The sequence below is a fragment of the Sapajus apella genome, unplaced genomic scaffold, assembly GCF_009761245.1.
Source record: "Sapajus apella isolate SASKATOON/1434 unplaced genomic scaffold, GSC_monkey_1.0 scaffold5, whole genome shotgun sequence".
In the NCBI taxonomy this organism is placed as follows: domain Eukaryota; kingdom Metazoa; phylum Chordata; class Mammalia; order Primates; family Cebidae; genus Sapajus; species Sapajus apella.
Genome location: NW_022436945.1, coordinates 5,226,589 through 5,241,817, shown reverse-complemented (window position 1 = coordinate 5,241,817; position 15,229 = coordinate 5,226,589). Strand labels below are relative to the sequence as shown.

General features: G+C 40.3%; 1 protein-coding gene across 7 annotated transcripts in view; it reads right to left on the bottom strand.

Moving 5' to 3' along the window:
• CC2D2A (coiled-coil and C2 domain containing 2A) overlaps window positions 1–15,229 on the bottom strand; it is a 144,901-nt gene that overhangs the window by 37,558 nt on the left and 92,114 nt on the right. For 5 of the 7 annotated variants that reach the window (XM_032272885.1, XM_032272850.1, XM_032272856.1 and 2 more), the window contains 7 exons: window positions 12,336–12,492; window positions 9,185–9,332; window positions 7,234–7,372; window positions 4,928–5,131; window positions 3,187–3,279; window positions 1,829–1,920; window positions 836–850 (listed from right to left, as the gene is read on the bottom strand). In XM_032272885.1, coding sequence (XP_032128776.1) covers window positions 836–850; window positions 1,829–1,920; window positions 3,187–3,279; window positions 4,928–5,131; window positions 7,234–7,372; window positions 9,185–9,332; window positions 12,336–12,492 — 848 coding nt within the window. The remainder of the gene's footprint in view (window positions 1–835; window positions 851–1,828; window positions 1,921–3,186; window positions 3,280–4,927; window positions 5,132–7,233; window positions 7,373–9,184; window positions 9,333–12,335; window positions 12,493–15,229) is intronic. The other 2 variants (XM_032272859.1, XM_032272871.1) reach the window with 1 other exon arrangement.

Sequence of the window (15,229 nt, the reverse complement as noted above, 5' to 3'; positions counted from 1 at the left end):
TTAATCATAGGAGAAAGGTCCATAGAGCAAATAAATTCTGGCCCAAAAACCATACAGAAACAAAGATGTGACTTTGTATCTGGAAGCTGATGTTAATGGTGATGTCAAGCAGCCAAAGAACAAAGCCAGCTCTGCAGAACTGGCAACGGGCTACATGCACATGGTTCTCTGCTTCCTTCCTGAGGACTAGAGCTGGCTAAGTGACCTCTTGACTGGGGCCCCTCTTTGCAAGAGGCACATGCCAGCTGAGGCTGAGGGCTCTGCAGTCCTGTCTAGGCACTACTGATAGCTCCCATAAGGAATCCCAAGGAATTTCCAGGATTCCAGGAGCTGTTGTTCCTGTTTGTTCTCCAAGGTTTTGTACGGAATAGCTACCATTTATAAGCATCTTCTATGTATCGAGAAGAGTGCTGGGTGCCTTACATATAACATTTCTAATCTTTACACATATAATATTTACCCCATATTTCAGATGAAGAAATTAGAGGCTACAAGAGGTGTTATGATTTGCTGATGGTTCCTTAGTAGTAGGAGGGAGAGCAGGGGTTCAAACTCAGGTCACTGTGAGTACACAGCTCATGGTTGGAATCACTCTTCCAGGACACCTACCTAACCCAAATTAGAGAGCTTCAGAGACGCAACTTTGTCAGAGCTCCTAACATGTCAACACTCTTCCATTGTCAATGCTTCCTCCCTCCCCTAGAGGTAAGTCCTCCCTGAGACTTTGATGTCTCCATAGCTGTCAGCATGGGACCACCATGTCAGCCAGGACCATCAAATACAGAAACATCTTAAAGCCAAGAAGGAACTGAAATTAAAAGAAGAAAGAACATACCCTGAGCCTTCAGAACTTAATGCAGAAAGTAAAGCAGAAAAAAGGAAGGAAAAGAAAAAAAAACAGTATGAAAAATCGTCATCTATTCTAAGTGTAATTTTCATGACTTTGAAAACATTCAATGACTGGACTCTGGGCCTGGAATAGAGAGAGAGGTTTTGCATGGATTTATGTGGGTGTAGCCTCCTTTCTATATGTAGAAAGGGGCTGCTATGGATAGCACTTTTTTTTTGGTCTCCTTCCCAAACTGATGGTGGAGAGAAAATATATGCATAGAAGAAACCTTTTTAAGAAACCAAGAGACTTACTTAATCACAGAAAAGGTCATAAGGTTAATGGCCTGCACAAGACCACCAGTATGGGAAGTTATTTTTCATCTTTTATGTATCCACACCCCTAGCTGAAGCCATTTGACAATTATCCAAACTAATGAGTCAATCAGACAAATACAGTCAATTCCCCATATTCATGTGACTATCAAATCTTCCCTGCTGTTCTACACTCTCACCAAGCACATGCACCAGCTTTCTTCCCACCAGCTGTGGTGCTGGAACCAGGTTTCCTCGTCTGTGCCAGAACCTGTGTGTGTGTGTGTGGGGGGTCTCAGCCTCCTCTACTGCCGTATGACAGAAGAGTAAGGGAATGTCTGGCACTGGGAGACTAGGAAAGCAGAAATACTTGCAGGAGGGAAATGCTGTCAGGTTTAGTTCAACAGGAATGAGAAAATGGCAAAGGCTAATGAAGTTGATTTGGAAGTAGGGAAGGTGAGATGGGCTTCCTTGCAATGCAATGGGAGAGGCCCTAGGAAGACTTGTTCTAATAGAAATCCCTCAACTAACGTCATCATCAGGCATTAACCAGGTTTAACACATTATTCCTGGCCCAAATGCATACCATATAATGATTTTTAAAAATCTTATATGACACTTTTCATATAATAGAGTACAAATAATAATTTTTATAATAAGTGATAATGGCTTTGATTATTTTTACCTGATATTGGGAACTTCTTCTTCTACTATCATATCAGCAAGAAGAAAATACTGTTTTGCAATTAAGAAACGATTTATCACTGATTCTCTAACCTGGGGAAAGAAATCATCTGTATTTAAAATGTTCTTATTATTTAAACTTCATAGTTCACTCTCCACACTTCAAGTTTTTGCCCTAATGTCATCTCAGTGTCCCCCCGACCCTCCAGCCCAGCGGTTACTTTCCTCTGTAATGCTGGTCTCCTCTTGCTCTAAACCCTCTAGCTTTTTGTACTAGACTGTAAGCTCCCTAAAGGCAGGGGTTTTCCTGTTTTGCTTACTGCTATATTGGAGTTCCTGTTGAAAGTTCCCAGCATATAAGATGTTAAAATTTTGCTGAATTAATTAATCAATCATTACAAAAAATAGGGCCAGTCTCAAAACACACATACTCAAGAACTGATTCTTAAGTTATTCCCTTATTCAGAATGATTCACTTCCTAATTCCAGAGGACCTCTGGCTGGGCATGGTGGCTCACCCCTGTAATCCTAGCTCTTTGAGAAGCTGAGGCGGGTTGATCGCTTGAGCTCAGAAGTTTAAGACTAGCTTGGGACCAATGGCAAAACCCCATTTCTACAAAAAATATAAAAATTAGCCAGGCATGGTGGTGTGCACCTGTATCCCAGCTACTCAAGAGGCTGAGGTGGAAGGATGGCTTGAGCTTGGGAGGCAGAAGTTAAGAGTGAGCTGAGATCATGCTACTGCACTTCAGCCTGGGTGACAGACCCAGCCCCCTGTCTCAAATACATACACAGATAAAAATAATAACCTCTTAAATGTTATAAGTCATTTTTTTCCCTAATACATGAGCCACAGGGTATATAAACTGGATAGGGAAAATGCACTGTAGCATTTCTGGCAAATTCAGTTTATTGAAGGAAGGAAGGAAAGAAGGAAACAAAAAAGGAAAAAGGATAAACAAAAGGATGTTTCAGTTTTAATTTTTAGTTTTCTAGTGCATAAGGGCAGTTAGTATATGGTTTAAAGACTTTTTTTTTCTGATTACAAAGGTAATCATTGTAACTCAATGGCAACATTCAAATATTAGAAAAAACATACTTAGAAATTGAATCCCTTGTAACTATGCCCCATTAAAAGACAACCGCTGATAATAAACCAGGACATATCCTAGTGGTTTCATATACTTCAAAGGTGATAATAGTTGTCAATCAATTACATATTTGTATTTATGACAAAATTTTTGCAAGTTAAGTGGCTTGCATAAGCTCACATAGATATTTATAAAAGTAGAGGACTTTCCACCTTAGTATGCTGGCTCTTTTTCCCCTATGAAGACAGTTTTATATGATTTTTCTTACCTGCTGGAGGTACTTGGCTACTATGGCCCTATGGGTGTCTATGTGTTCCTTGGTTTCAATTACATTTCTGTCCCGTAACCGTTTTTCATAGTCCTAAAATTAAAAAGAGGTAATGATTTTATGATTTTTAAAGCACTCTCTGGTGCTATTTTTAAGATCAGGGGGATTATCACATATGATTTAAGTTATAAATTGTGGTTCTAAATATTTCTTCCACCTTCTTTCTAACTTTTGGTTCAGAATTGGTCTTTGATGCAGTTACCAGGATTCTGAGACAGGTAGCTGAAATACCTTACTAGTAGAAGAGAATTCTGTACAGTAGTTACAAATTAAAATGTTAAGCCAGGGAGAAATAGAGGCCACAAAATATAAGAGAAAAGCTCTTCCAAGCAACTTAGCCAAAGCTCCTGCTTAAGTTTTGCCTTTTCTATTTTAAGTAAAGCCATTACAGAAATAGTAAAAATTTCAAGTTAAAACATTACCATAATCACGTAACACCTAGCTGCAGCTGAGTCAGGTCATCTGCTTGGAGGAGAGTGATGCATACATTTGGCTTTGCTTGTCAATAAAATTATGTATGTGCCCTGGGAACTGCTATGTTCTCCTCTAATCCCACTATCTGGTCACAGTGGAACACCTGGAAGCGATACCTAACCCAGGCTCGGAGGACACATCTCTGCTGGCTGAAGAAACTAAATGTGAACTTGTAAGATGTTGGTGACCATGTGGCCAACTAGAGAAAACCTGTCTGCAAAGGAGGAACATGAAGGCAACATATCAAAGAAGCTGAGAGAGGAAGGAGAAGGGTCCTGGCAGCAGGCCAGGTACTGATACACTCATGCCATTCAACATTTTTAGATATTTACTACTATTTTGAGATTTCATCATCCAGTAGACTCCTCTTAGTACCTAAGTTAGTTCAAAATTTGGCTTTTATCTCCTGTGATCAAAGTCCAAATGAATACAGAGAAGAACCAAATAACCAAACATATTCTTCAAGAATAGTTTTGGCATGAAAAATCTTCCTGGTACTAACTCCTGATGGCTTTCCATTTACCTTACTAAGTATTAATAAAAGTGTGTGTGTCTACAGCTCATGAAAAGCAGGGAAAAAGAAAAAAAAAAGTGCATGTGTCTGGTTTCACTGGCCTGCCCTCCCTACACAGACCTGTTACCTGCAATTCCTCAAAGACTTCTCTACCCCATGCCCAGAGATGTAATCTGCTCTATTCTGAGTCTTTGTTCCTCCTGCTGCCCTTGACCAGGATGAATGCCCAGCCCTGTTCCTTTTTCTCCTTCCTGCCCCACCAACCCTACGGCTATTCAGATCCTGTCCCTCTAGTTTTCCCTAGTGCTTTACCACTGTGCTGAGTACATTATGCTTAGTAAGTACTGCATTATGGAATTGAATTCCTGACTAAGGCATTCAGTAATTAGCCATATTATTAGCCTTATTAACCCTTAAGATACTTTCAACTCTACAATGCTAATTGTACGCAGTTCAGTTGACTCAAAATCCTGGTAACTGATTAGTTTATATATCATTATATTGAGGCAGAGAGATTATTCAAATGGTGAATTCAAGAAAATGCATGGAAAGGTTATGTATAAAAGTGCAATAAAAGAGAAACTGCTATCGCTAGTGACAGCATAACAAAAACAAAATACATATACAATAATATACTAAACAGCACCACAGGTACTTTATTCTTTTATTAACCCCTCTATGGCAATTTCTTACCTGAAACACCTTTTCCATAATTTCTCGGTCATAGACTGGAATTTGCTTATAATTTCGGAATTCGGGCACCTCTTGGCTTCTAAGAAGAAGAAGCCTGAATCGTTTGGATCTATTTAATTCTTGATCTGAAACAAAGTTAAATTCCTGTTGCAGCTGCTCCAGTCTAAAGAAATCAGGGACATAGGATTCACCACTGGTAGCAACCTATAAAAAACAGAAAATGCAAAACTCTAGATGACAGACAGATTTCACCAAAGAAACTTGGCACTGAGCTTCAAGGAACATTTAACAATTTTAAATGAAAAGACTTGAAAGACAAAATACTTTAAAATACAATGAGTCACATGTTATTATATTCATTTAGTAGCTGTAAAAAAATCATAAATCATTTTTCCAAACAACAAAAATTATATGTTTCACTTTTGTTGTGCATGTTTCCCTAGTAGTGTTATTATGCCATTATACAGACTGAAAAAGAAGAGATTTGTTCCAGACTACAGCTTATTACTAGGTGCCTACTAGAAATAAAATTACTCATATATGTATTGTATATAAAATCAAATATGTGACTTTTTAATATCATGCACATATGCAGATAAAGGCCTCAGAGGCAGCTGGTCAGCTTTACTTGGCTCCACAACCATGCCTTCCTGTCTCTGACAGGAAAATGACAGCTTGGTTACTGAGAAAAATGGGCCAGAGATGGATCCAGGTCAGCCTGCCTCCAAAGCTCCTGTGCATTGTCTCAAGAAGGCCAGGTCCGGAGCAGACATGGACTGCACCTCACCCAGGCCTGTTGCCTGCCTCTCTGCTTGGCACTTTGCTGGCTGTAACCTCCTCCTGAGCAGAGGGAAAACCAGTGCCCCAAGATGTGCTGGGGTCTTGCATGGGAAAGGCAATCCTGCTGTGAAAATCCTGGTCCGTAATAAGAGACCAGTCAAGAAGGCAATCTCTGTTTTGTTCTTTGATGGGAAAACATGTAGTTAAAAAGAAAATAATGAAAGTGATGTGTCTATTGAAATGTGATTTGAAAAGTTTACATGGAATAGACTACATTTTAGGTAATATGACCCATTCTTCCTAATATTTCTATTAGGCGCACATTTCTATTAGGTATCTTATGTTGAAGGAGAGTTTATAAAGATAAAAGTCAGAATAAACTAAGGTTTATTATGGGACTTGGATAAACTAGAACAAAAATGAAAATGTTCATACCAACTACAGTTATCCTATCGATAAACTCATACTAATAACCATGATCATAAGAATGTGTTGCTAGGGCTACACTCTGGATTACCTACTTGTTTATTATGGCTTTGAATGAATAATGAAGTTGCCAATAAAACCAATTGTATTCGATACCAAGAAAAATTAACTTATGTTCCAATTTATTCATAAATTCACTGAAGAAAGAATTTTGAATATTAAGGTAATATGAGCAATTTATCTGGTAAATACTTCAGTGAAACCTAAATGATAACCATCAACAAGAAAACAAACAAAACAAGATTTCTTAAAATGCCCCATCAGTGCATTAAGTTGTGATGAAAAGAGCAAGTGTCCTGAAATCAGATCGACTTATTAGCTGTGTGACCTTGAGCAAATAACGCTGAGTTTTTGAACTCAGCTTCCTCTCTGTAGAAGGGAAAATAAAACCTTTAGGAGTTTTACAGAGGTACGAGGTAGGAGTGACAACAACAGCAATATTTGCTGCTCAAGAATTGCATGCCCAGCTAAAGGGGTTTTGTTTGTTTGTTTTTGAGATGGGGGTCTCACTCTGTTGCCCAGACTGGAGTGCAGTGGCAAGATCACAGCTTACTGAAGCCTCAACCTGTGGGCTCAATTGATCCTCCTACCTCAGCCTCCTTAGTAGCTGGGACTATAGGTGTCCACCACAATGCTCAGCACATTTTTACATTTTTTGCAGAGATAGGGTTTTGCCATGTTGCCCAGGCTGGTTTCAAACTCCCGGGCTCAAGCGATCCTCCTGCTTTGCCCTCCCAAAGTGGTGGAATTACAGGCATGAGCCACCATGCCTGGCCGAACTAAGTGTCTTTATGCAGCTGTTCATTTCCTCATGACCGCACTATGACAGCAGAACAGGACTTAGAAGCACCAAATGCTTGCCTTGGTCTCAGGCAAGAAGCAGAGCTGGAATCCAAACTTGGCATTCAACTGAGCATCCATGTTCTTAAACAGTATTGCATAGGAGAACATCATGTAAAGTAAAATTTTGTAAAAAGCCAAGCTGTTTCTGCTTTTTTCAGGCCAAGCCAAGAAATGGCGTGTGTGCTCCGGCCACATACCGAGATTAGCTGCATCAAAGGGGCATTGTTGGGGTCATTTGGGTCGAGCTTGGACTCTGCTGCCCACTTGGCCAACTTCTTCATGTCTGTCAGTCCTGATGTGCCAATAGATGAGATGGCATCTGCTCTCTTCAAAGCACTGAAAAGAACAGTTGATTCCATGAGTCTGACTTGACCACAGAACAGTTTGCATCAGGACCTCAAATTCCAGAGACAGCATCACTTAAGGAAGCTATTATCCTCTATAAGATAAAATGTTATCACAAGGAAGGACTTTTGTCATTTTTCTTAACTTGATAATTGCTATTAAGTATATTATAAGGACAATAAAGAAATAGGAATGGAAAGAATGCAAATTTGACTAATTCCTACAACTCTGTCCAGTGCATAAAAGTGACCCCAGTCCCTGGATTCCGGCCAGTGAAGAGGAGCCTCTGTATCTGGTGATGAAAGCTCACAAAGCCTCATATCCCAGGCCACTGGGGCCCACTATAGCTGAGGCCAAATCAAAAGAAAAAGAAACAAAACCAGATATTTTTTTTTTTTTTGAGACAGAGTCTTGCTCTGTCAACCAGCCTAGAGTGTGGTGGCACAATTTCAGCTGACTGCAACCTCCACTTTCTGGGTTCAAGTGATTCTCATGCCTCAGTCACCCAAGTAGCTGGGATTGTAGGCATGTGCCACTATGCCTAGCTAATTTTATTTTATTTTTTGTATTTTTAGTAAAGTCGGGGTTTTGCCATGTTGGCCAGGCTGGTCTCAAACTTCTGACCTCAAGTGATCTGCCTCCCTTGGCCTCCCAAAGTGCTGGGATTACAGGTGTGAGCCACTGTGCCCAGTCTAAAACCAACTGTTAACGAACTTAAGCACCAGCTTTGGACACATGGAAATCAAAGGAAGCAACAGTGGTCAGCAAGGTTGAGCTGGGCCTTATTAATAGCCCTACATATTGTTACTCACATTGTGTTTCACCTTCTATCCTGAGGAGTCGAAAGCTTTAATCCCCAGGAGATTTTTCAAGCATTAAACACAAGTGAAATGAAGGCAGACTTCTTACATTAAAAGGCATAGTCAAGCCTCCACTGGAAGTAGCTTTTGACTTAGAAAGCACAGAGCAGCCTCTCCTTGTGGTTTTTATCACATGGACATGGGTGGTCGGTATGGGGATGGAGAGGGAGAGGGCATCAGGGGAACTAAACGAGCCCCATTCTGTTTTTCTACAAGTTGAACATGACAGCCTGTGACTTGGGAAGTGTCTTCTTGATGGTCACAATGAATCCTTTTATTTTAGTGATGAGGCAACTGAGGCCTGGAATGGTGAAATGACTGACTGAAGACACATCTACTGGGGAATGACAGAGAGAGACTCTGACAGAGGAAGACCCACAGTCTACCACAGTGGGTAGGACCGCCACAGGCTACCACAGTCCAGGCTTCAGGGACAAGCAACAAATACAAGGAGGGGCCAGCCTAGGGTGAGGTCCAGAATGCCTTTCTTCTGTTCTGAGTAGAGACTCAAGGATCTAGCAATCAAGTGAGGAAGCTGGAGAATGGGAACTTTCATGTAAACAGCCGATACTACACCAATCATCATTAGTAACAAATCTTTACTACTAAGGGCCAAATACATACAACTCTGTGATGCTGTCCACCTCCCCATCTGTAAAATAGGAGAAAGGATACCTCCTAGAGTTACTGTGAAGATTAAGTTATTTTCACTGTATCTAATAATGATAAACACTTAATATTTGTTAGGCTATTAATATTTTCATTTTTTTGGACTAGAGGTTGTTATAAACATTTTTTGTTACCTTAAGAATAAAAAACTCTTGAAAATACTGGCACGTGACAATAAAAGGAAAGAATATGATATTGCAAGCTTTATTTTCCTTTGGGTATCTTTAATGCTAATACTGACTTTGCTCATCAATTTACTCTCACCATGTATTACCTCCGAAATCCGATGTTCTGCTGTGACAATGGAGGAATTAAAGGTATCCCATTTTCTCCAATGGCCCATGCCACACTATGAGATACTTTCCCTGAGGTCATCAGAATCAGCTGGTTACTGCCATCAGCTTCAAATGAGAAGGGCACTCCTAAGGAAACATCAGATTAAACAGGATGCTGTTTAGAAAGAGGGACTGACCCTAGTCCTGTCAAGAAAGCAGATAGTAAACAAATGGAACTTGGAGTGGGCAGGGGTGATGAAGATGGAGCATGTGATTCAAGCCAGTTTCACTGAATTTCTTCAGGTGATAATGCTGACAGCTGCTCAGCTCTGTCTCTGATGGCAGAGAGTAGTCGTTCCCATGAGTAGTCTTGAGTGGGCCCACCTGTGTACACATGCTTCACAGCTGTGTGACCTTAGACAAATTAGTTAACTTCTCTAAGCCTTAGTTTTTAATGGATACTGGCTAGGCACGGTGGCTCACGCCTGTAATTCCAGCACTTTGGGAGGCCGAGGCTGGTAGATTATCAGAGGTCAGGAGTTCAAGACCAGCCTGGCCAACATGGAGAAACTCCATCTCTACGAAAAATAAAAAAATTAGCTGGGCGTGGCTGTAAATTCTTGGCGGGCGCTTGTAATCCCAGCTTCTCCGGAGGCTGAGACAGGTGAATCACTTGAACCCGGAGGCAGAGGTGGCAGTGAGCCGAGATAACGCCATTGCACTCCAGCTTAGGTGACAGAGTAAGAATCCGTCTCAAAAAAAAAAAAAAAAAAATCAAGGATATTAATAGCACCTCCTTTGCAGAGTTATTTCAAAGATATTTATTTATTTAGACATTCAAGATACTTATTTGAGCTTCTACTTCATGCCAGGCACTATTGCAGGCACTGAAGGTGGGGGACCATGTTAACTTCTCTTCCCGAGTCCACAAGGGGCGTGGTTTCAAAGGTAAGAACTTCCCAGCGCCATGCCTCCATCCACTTCCCCATCTGGGAACCTAGAGTTCTTTGTCTAACTTTCCCGCACAGGCTAGGTAAAATTCCAGGTGAGCTTCCTTTGTTTAGAAAGCCCGCCAAAAGCTCTAGGGGAGGAGGCTTTAATTGTGAGCCAAGCAGCTAATCCAGCATTAGAGTCGAAGATCAATCACTCCAGAGGGCGTTTGAAAGAACTCTTCTCATTGGACAAGAACATGAATGGGGCAGGAATAACTTCGAAGTTAAAACTCCACCGCACCTTACCTGCCTGGATTTCCCTTTCTGGGATTCTCTCCCACAACTGCGTGGGAGCTCTCTCTACTTCTCTCTTTTTCTCTCGCTCTGCCAAATAAATCGCTCTCTGCAAAACTCTTTGGGTCCGATATTTACTTGACGCCGCCGCCAACTACTCTTCCCCATTTCTGGGGCCAGGGAGCCCAAGAACCTCAGGACACATCCCATCGGGGAGGGAGCTGATTCCTGTCCGGTAACCCGGTTACAAAGGTAGCAGTAAAGAAGCAAAACTGATAAGAATCCTTGTTCTAAAAATTGAGAAAGGAAAGAACTTTTGTTCTCATGGAGTTTATAGTTGAGTCTGGGTGAGAAGCAATAGTAAGAGTAATAAGAGAAATACTTAGTATGTTAGAGACTAGTATGCGAGTGCTAAGGAGAAACAAATTAGGGAAGGTATATAGAAAATTTGTGCTTTGGAGGGTGGAGAGGGGATAAACTTTTAGATGGGGTGGCCAGGGAAGCCTCAATGAGAGTGACTTTGAATAAATACCTGAAGAAAATGAGGAGGTAGAGGTAGAGTAGAGGTGTATTAATTTGGGGAAAGAGCATTGCTGGCAAAAGGAACAAGTGCAAGCACCCTAAGATGGAAGTGAGGAACAGGAGTTAAATAAGTTAATATTTGCAAAGTACTTACACAATGCCTGGCAAATAGTGACCACACAACACGTTAGTTATTACTAAGCTGTTGTGGCTACAGTAAAGTCGCACTGATTTGGCCTCTACCAACTGGAATTTAATGGTAAAAACTCTGGGCAGTTTATTTAATCAAGTAAAAGAGAAGATTTTCAAGCGCTAAATGAAGTAACTCTAGATCTTTCCTTCATATTAAACATCCTATCTTGTTAAAAATAACCTTATAAGACATTAAAGGAGCTATTATTAGACCCATTTTATAAATGAGGAAAATGATATTCAAAGAAGTTACATGACTACCAGAATCTCACAGCTTGCCAACATCAGAGCTGGAACTAAAGCCTAAGTCTCTAGACTTTTAGACTGAGGATAGAATTTGGGCCTCAAATAAATAATGCAGATAAAATTCCAGGTGCATGTCATGATAAAAAAATCAACAGACACATGAGGAAGCAAGCCACCATAAACAAGACGCAACAGAATCAGACCAATAAGCAGATAGGTATTGGAATGATCAGATACCAAATGTTTAAGAATATTTTAAATATATTTAAATAAATAAATGAATGAATATATAAAAGAAATGAGAGTCTAAGGAAAGGACAAAAAGCTGTCAGAACTGACCACACTGATTGGGAAAGAACTAAACATAATTTCCAGAGTTGAAAAATACAGTAATTGGGAGGAAAAATAGAAAGGATTAGTTCCAATAATTAGAGACAGCCAAAAGGTGAATTCATGGCTTGGAGAACAAATTTAAAGAAATTACATAGATTGTAGCAGTGAAAGAAAAACAGCAAATGTAATAAAGAAAGATTAAGAAACATGGAGGAAGGAGTGAGAAGATCCATCATATAGTCAATTGGAATTGTAGAAGGAGATGAGAGAATATTTATTTCAAACTTTTTGGGCTTATGAACAACACTATGATGTACATTTTTATGCAATATCTTTGTCCTCATTTCAAATTATTTTCTTAGGAAAGATTCCTAGAAATAAAAGTAAGGCACCAATTATTTTTCAAGGCTCTTAATTCACACTGCCAAACTACTTTGTAGTTCCATAATTATATGCACTTACATTGTCACCAATGGTATATAAAAAACAACTTGGCAAGAAGTTGCATAGCATCATTGTTTGAATTTGAATTTTTGATATCAACTTTATAATTCTCTTCTTGTCTAAGAAGTGAAACAGAGATATACACATTTAAAACTGACAGTGAAACAGTGGTATTAGCTTTTCATACCACTTCCAACTCCCTCGTGGTCCAGTGTCACATGCTGATTACTGCTAAACTCCATTTCCTCCATAGGAGCCCTTCCAGTGAAAACAGTAGTCTCAGGAATAGGCAGAAACACTTCTGCTAGCAAGGTGGGACCACTGTGTCCAATAGTTTCATAGACCTGAAAACCAGAGAAGGGAAATAGCTAATAAAAACAACAATAGTGTACGCTCATGTCAGATAATCAGTCCATGTTGTTAGTATTTGTGCTGGTCACTGTTGCAGCCCTAAGGGCTCATCTCAGCCTGGAAAGTTGAGTTGTGTTACTACGGCTTCCATGGAGATGAGCTTACAACTGTTTGTGGTCAAGTTGTTGACACTCTGCTTTCTGGCCTGGACTAATCCTCTGGGTAGGGAGGTTAATCAAACTAGCAGGCAAGGACAATTGTTTTTATTCCAAACCAATATACAGCTTGCTTTGAGAATGGGCCCCCTCCTTTTCTGGACTCAGGTTGTTTTCAGACAGCAATACTATTGGGAGGAATGGGTGGGACAGCCATGCCCCTGGATGGCTTATTATTTGCACCAATCTCCAAGTCAGTCGAAGAAGCTCCATATGCAGAAGCACTCGAGTGTTACATTTTTAGTAAATCTATCAAATTCTTCTCTTTCACACATCATTTTATTTGTTATCTGCTGAAACCTCTTATTTTTCTCAGATCTTCTTTTAGATGGAGCCACTTAGACCACCAGCAGTTCTGCTACTGATCACTGTGGTGTGTCGCATTATGACGTTATTACCGTGAGGTGAAGGGCTCCGTTGCAGGGCAACCATGATTCAAGAATACACAATCCAGCCTCAGCTGGACCCTTGGCTCCATTCAATCCCCTGTATTCTTGGCACATCTCACTTTTGTGGTAATATGACATAATATTCCATAGTTCTCCTGGCTTCTTACTTGTGTTTTATTCTTTCTCTACTTGAGGTCTCTCTGACTGGTTTACAGTTTTTGAAAAAATGCTGATTTGACTACTTTTATTTCTACTAATTAATCTTTATATTTTTCTTCTTGTGTAATAATCCCCATCTAGTCAGTATTTTCCACTTATCACTTGAATGCACAAAGATGACACCACAGATCCTCTTCGCCCACCCTCCCTTACAGGGCATATGATCTGAACTTTTGTTTTTTGAGATGGAGTCTCACTCTGTCACCCAGGCTGGAGTGCAGTGGCGCGATCTTGGCTCACTGCAACCTCTGCCTCCTGGGTTCAAGCAATTCTCCTGCCCCACCCCCCAAGTAGCTGGGATTACAGGCTTACGAAACCACGCCCGGCTAATGTTTGTATTTTTAGTAAAAACGGGGTTTCAGTATGTTGGGCAGTCTGGTCTCGAACTCCTGACCTCAAGTGATCTGCCCCCCTTGGCTCCCCAAGTGCCGAGATTACAGACATGAGTCCTGTGCCCAGCCTGATCTGAATTCTTGTCCAGAAGTGAGGATGAAGTGGTGCCTTGCTACCGCCCTGGCCTTGCCTCTCCAGTAGCCATTCTGATCTCACCTCCCCAGCTCGCCTTTGCAAGATGGCTGGCTGAGTGTGGAGGGGCTTTGGGTCAAAGACAAAGGCAAAAATTGCACAGGTACTGAATTCAGGACCCCAGACTTAATATCACTGTGAGCTATTCTAATAGGCAGGATTTCAGCAGGAAGCCCGTAAGTGGCACACTTAAAACACACTCTCCAAATTCATCTTTATCAATGCAGGAATAATAATATACCAGAGACCTATCACCCCCTGCAGTTTCAATGATCATATGTTATGAACATCTTATTTCATCTATACTCGCCACCATTCCCCTCCCATCCAGTAACTTGAACCTGGACATCATTTCATCTGTAAATATTTCAATATGTATCTTTAATAGGTAATATTTTTAAAAGCATAATTACCATACTGTTTTTATAGTAATTCCTTAATAACCTCAACTAATGGTAAATTTCACATTTCCTTGAGAGCCTCAAAAAATTCTGTAATATTTTGTTTGAATCAGGATCAAAATGTATTCCATATGTTGTAATTGACTGATATGTTCCTCAAGCCTCTTTATTTACAAGTGACCCTTCCTCTTTTAAAAAACTTTCTCTATATTTTTATTGGTTCACAACTCTGATGTGACAAGGAGTGCTATTAGTTGTTTGACCCAACACTCTTAAGAGCCTGTAATTCTATAATCTTACATAGCTTAAGGAACATGTGGTATGTTATCATTTATTGCACTGGAGACCTTGATTTGACCTCTTAAATTACAAACTCACTGGCATGACATCTCATCCCAAGAAAAGGATGTGTTTTCTTTCATTTTGTTTGAAATGAAAGAAACCACATTATTATTTTTTCCAGAATTAATTTAGACAAAAATTCATGGAGACATCCTTTTGCAGGCAGCACAGGGACTTAAGGGGCTTTCGGTGTGGTATCTTGTTTAACCTTCACCATAATCCTGTGAAAGGGTATGGAAGGTGGTTTTTTTTCCTCATGGGTGTTCCCTGGGCTGGTCACCATGCCTAGTGATGACCAATAAAACATAAGTGATCACATAAAGGGTGTTTCTGATGACATCAGTGGAAGTCTGCTCACTCCTAGTTTCTGGAGCCACATTTTTAGCTGGTGTCTAGAGAGGAACTGAATGGGGGTTCTTGGTGCCGAGTCTGCAGGCAGAGGCAATCATAGACTCTAGGGGAATGGAGGGTTTGCTAGTTGATGTTACTGTCTCAGAAGATAATTATCAGATTTTTTAATGAGAAAAAAACAGATTCCATCTGACAAAGTCAAAAACATCCAGAATGTCCCCAATCTTTATTTTCTACTCTCTTAAAGTAGCAGAAGTTCTTTTAAATGCTAGGAAGAAATGCTATTTA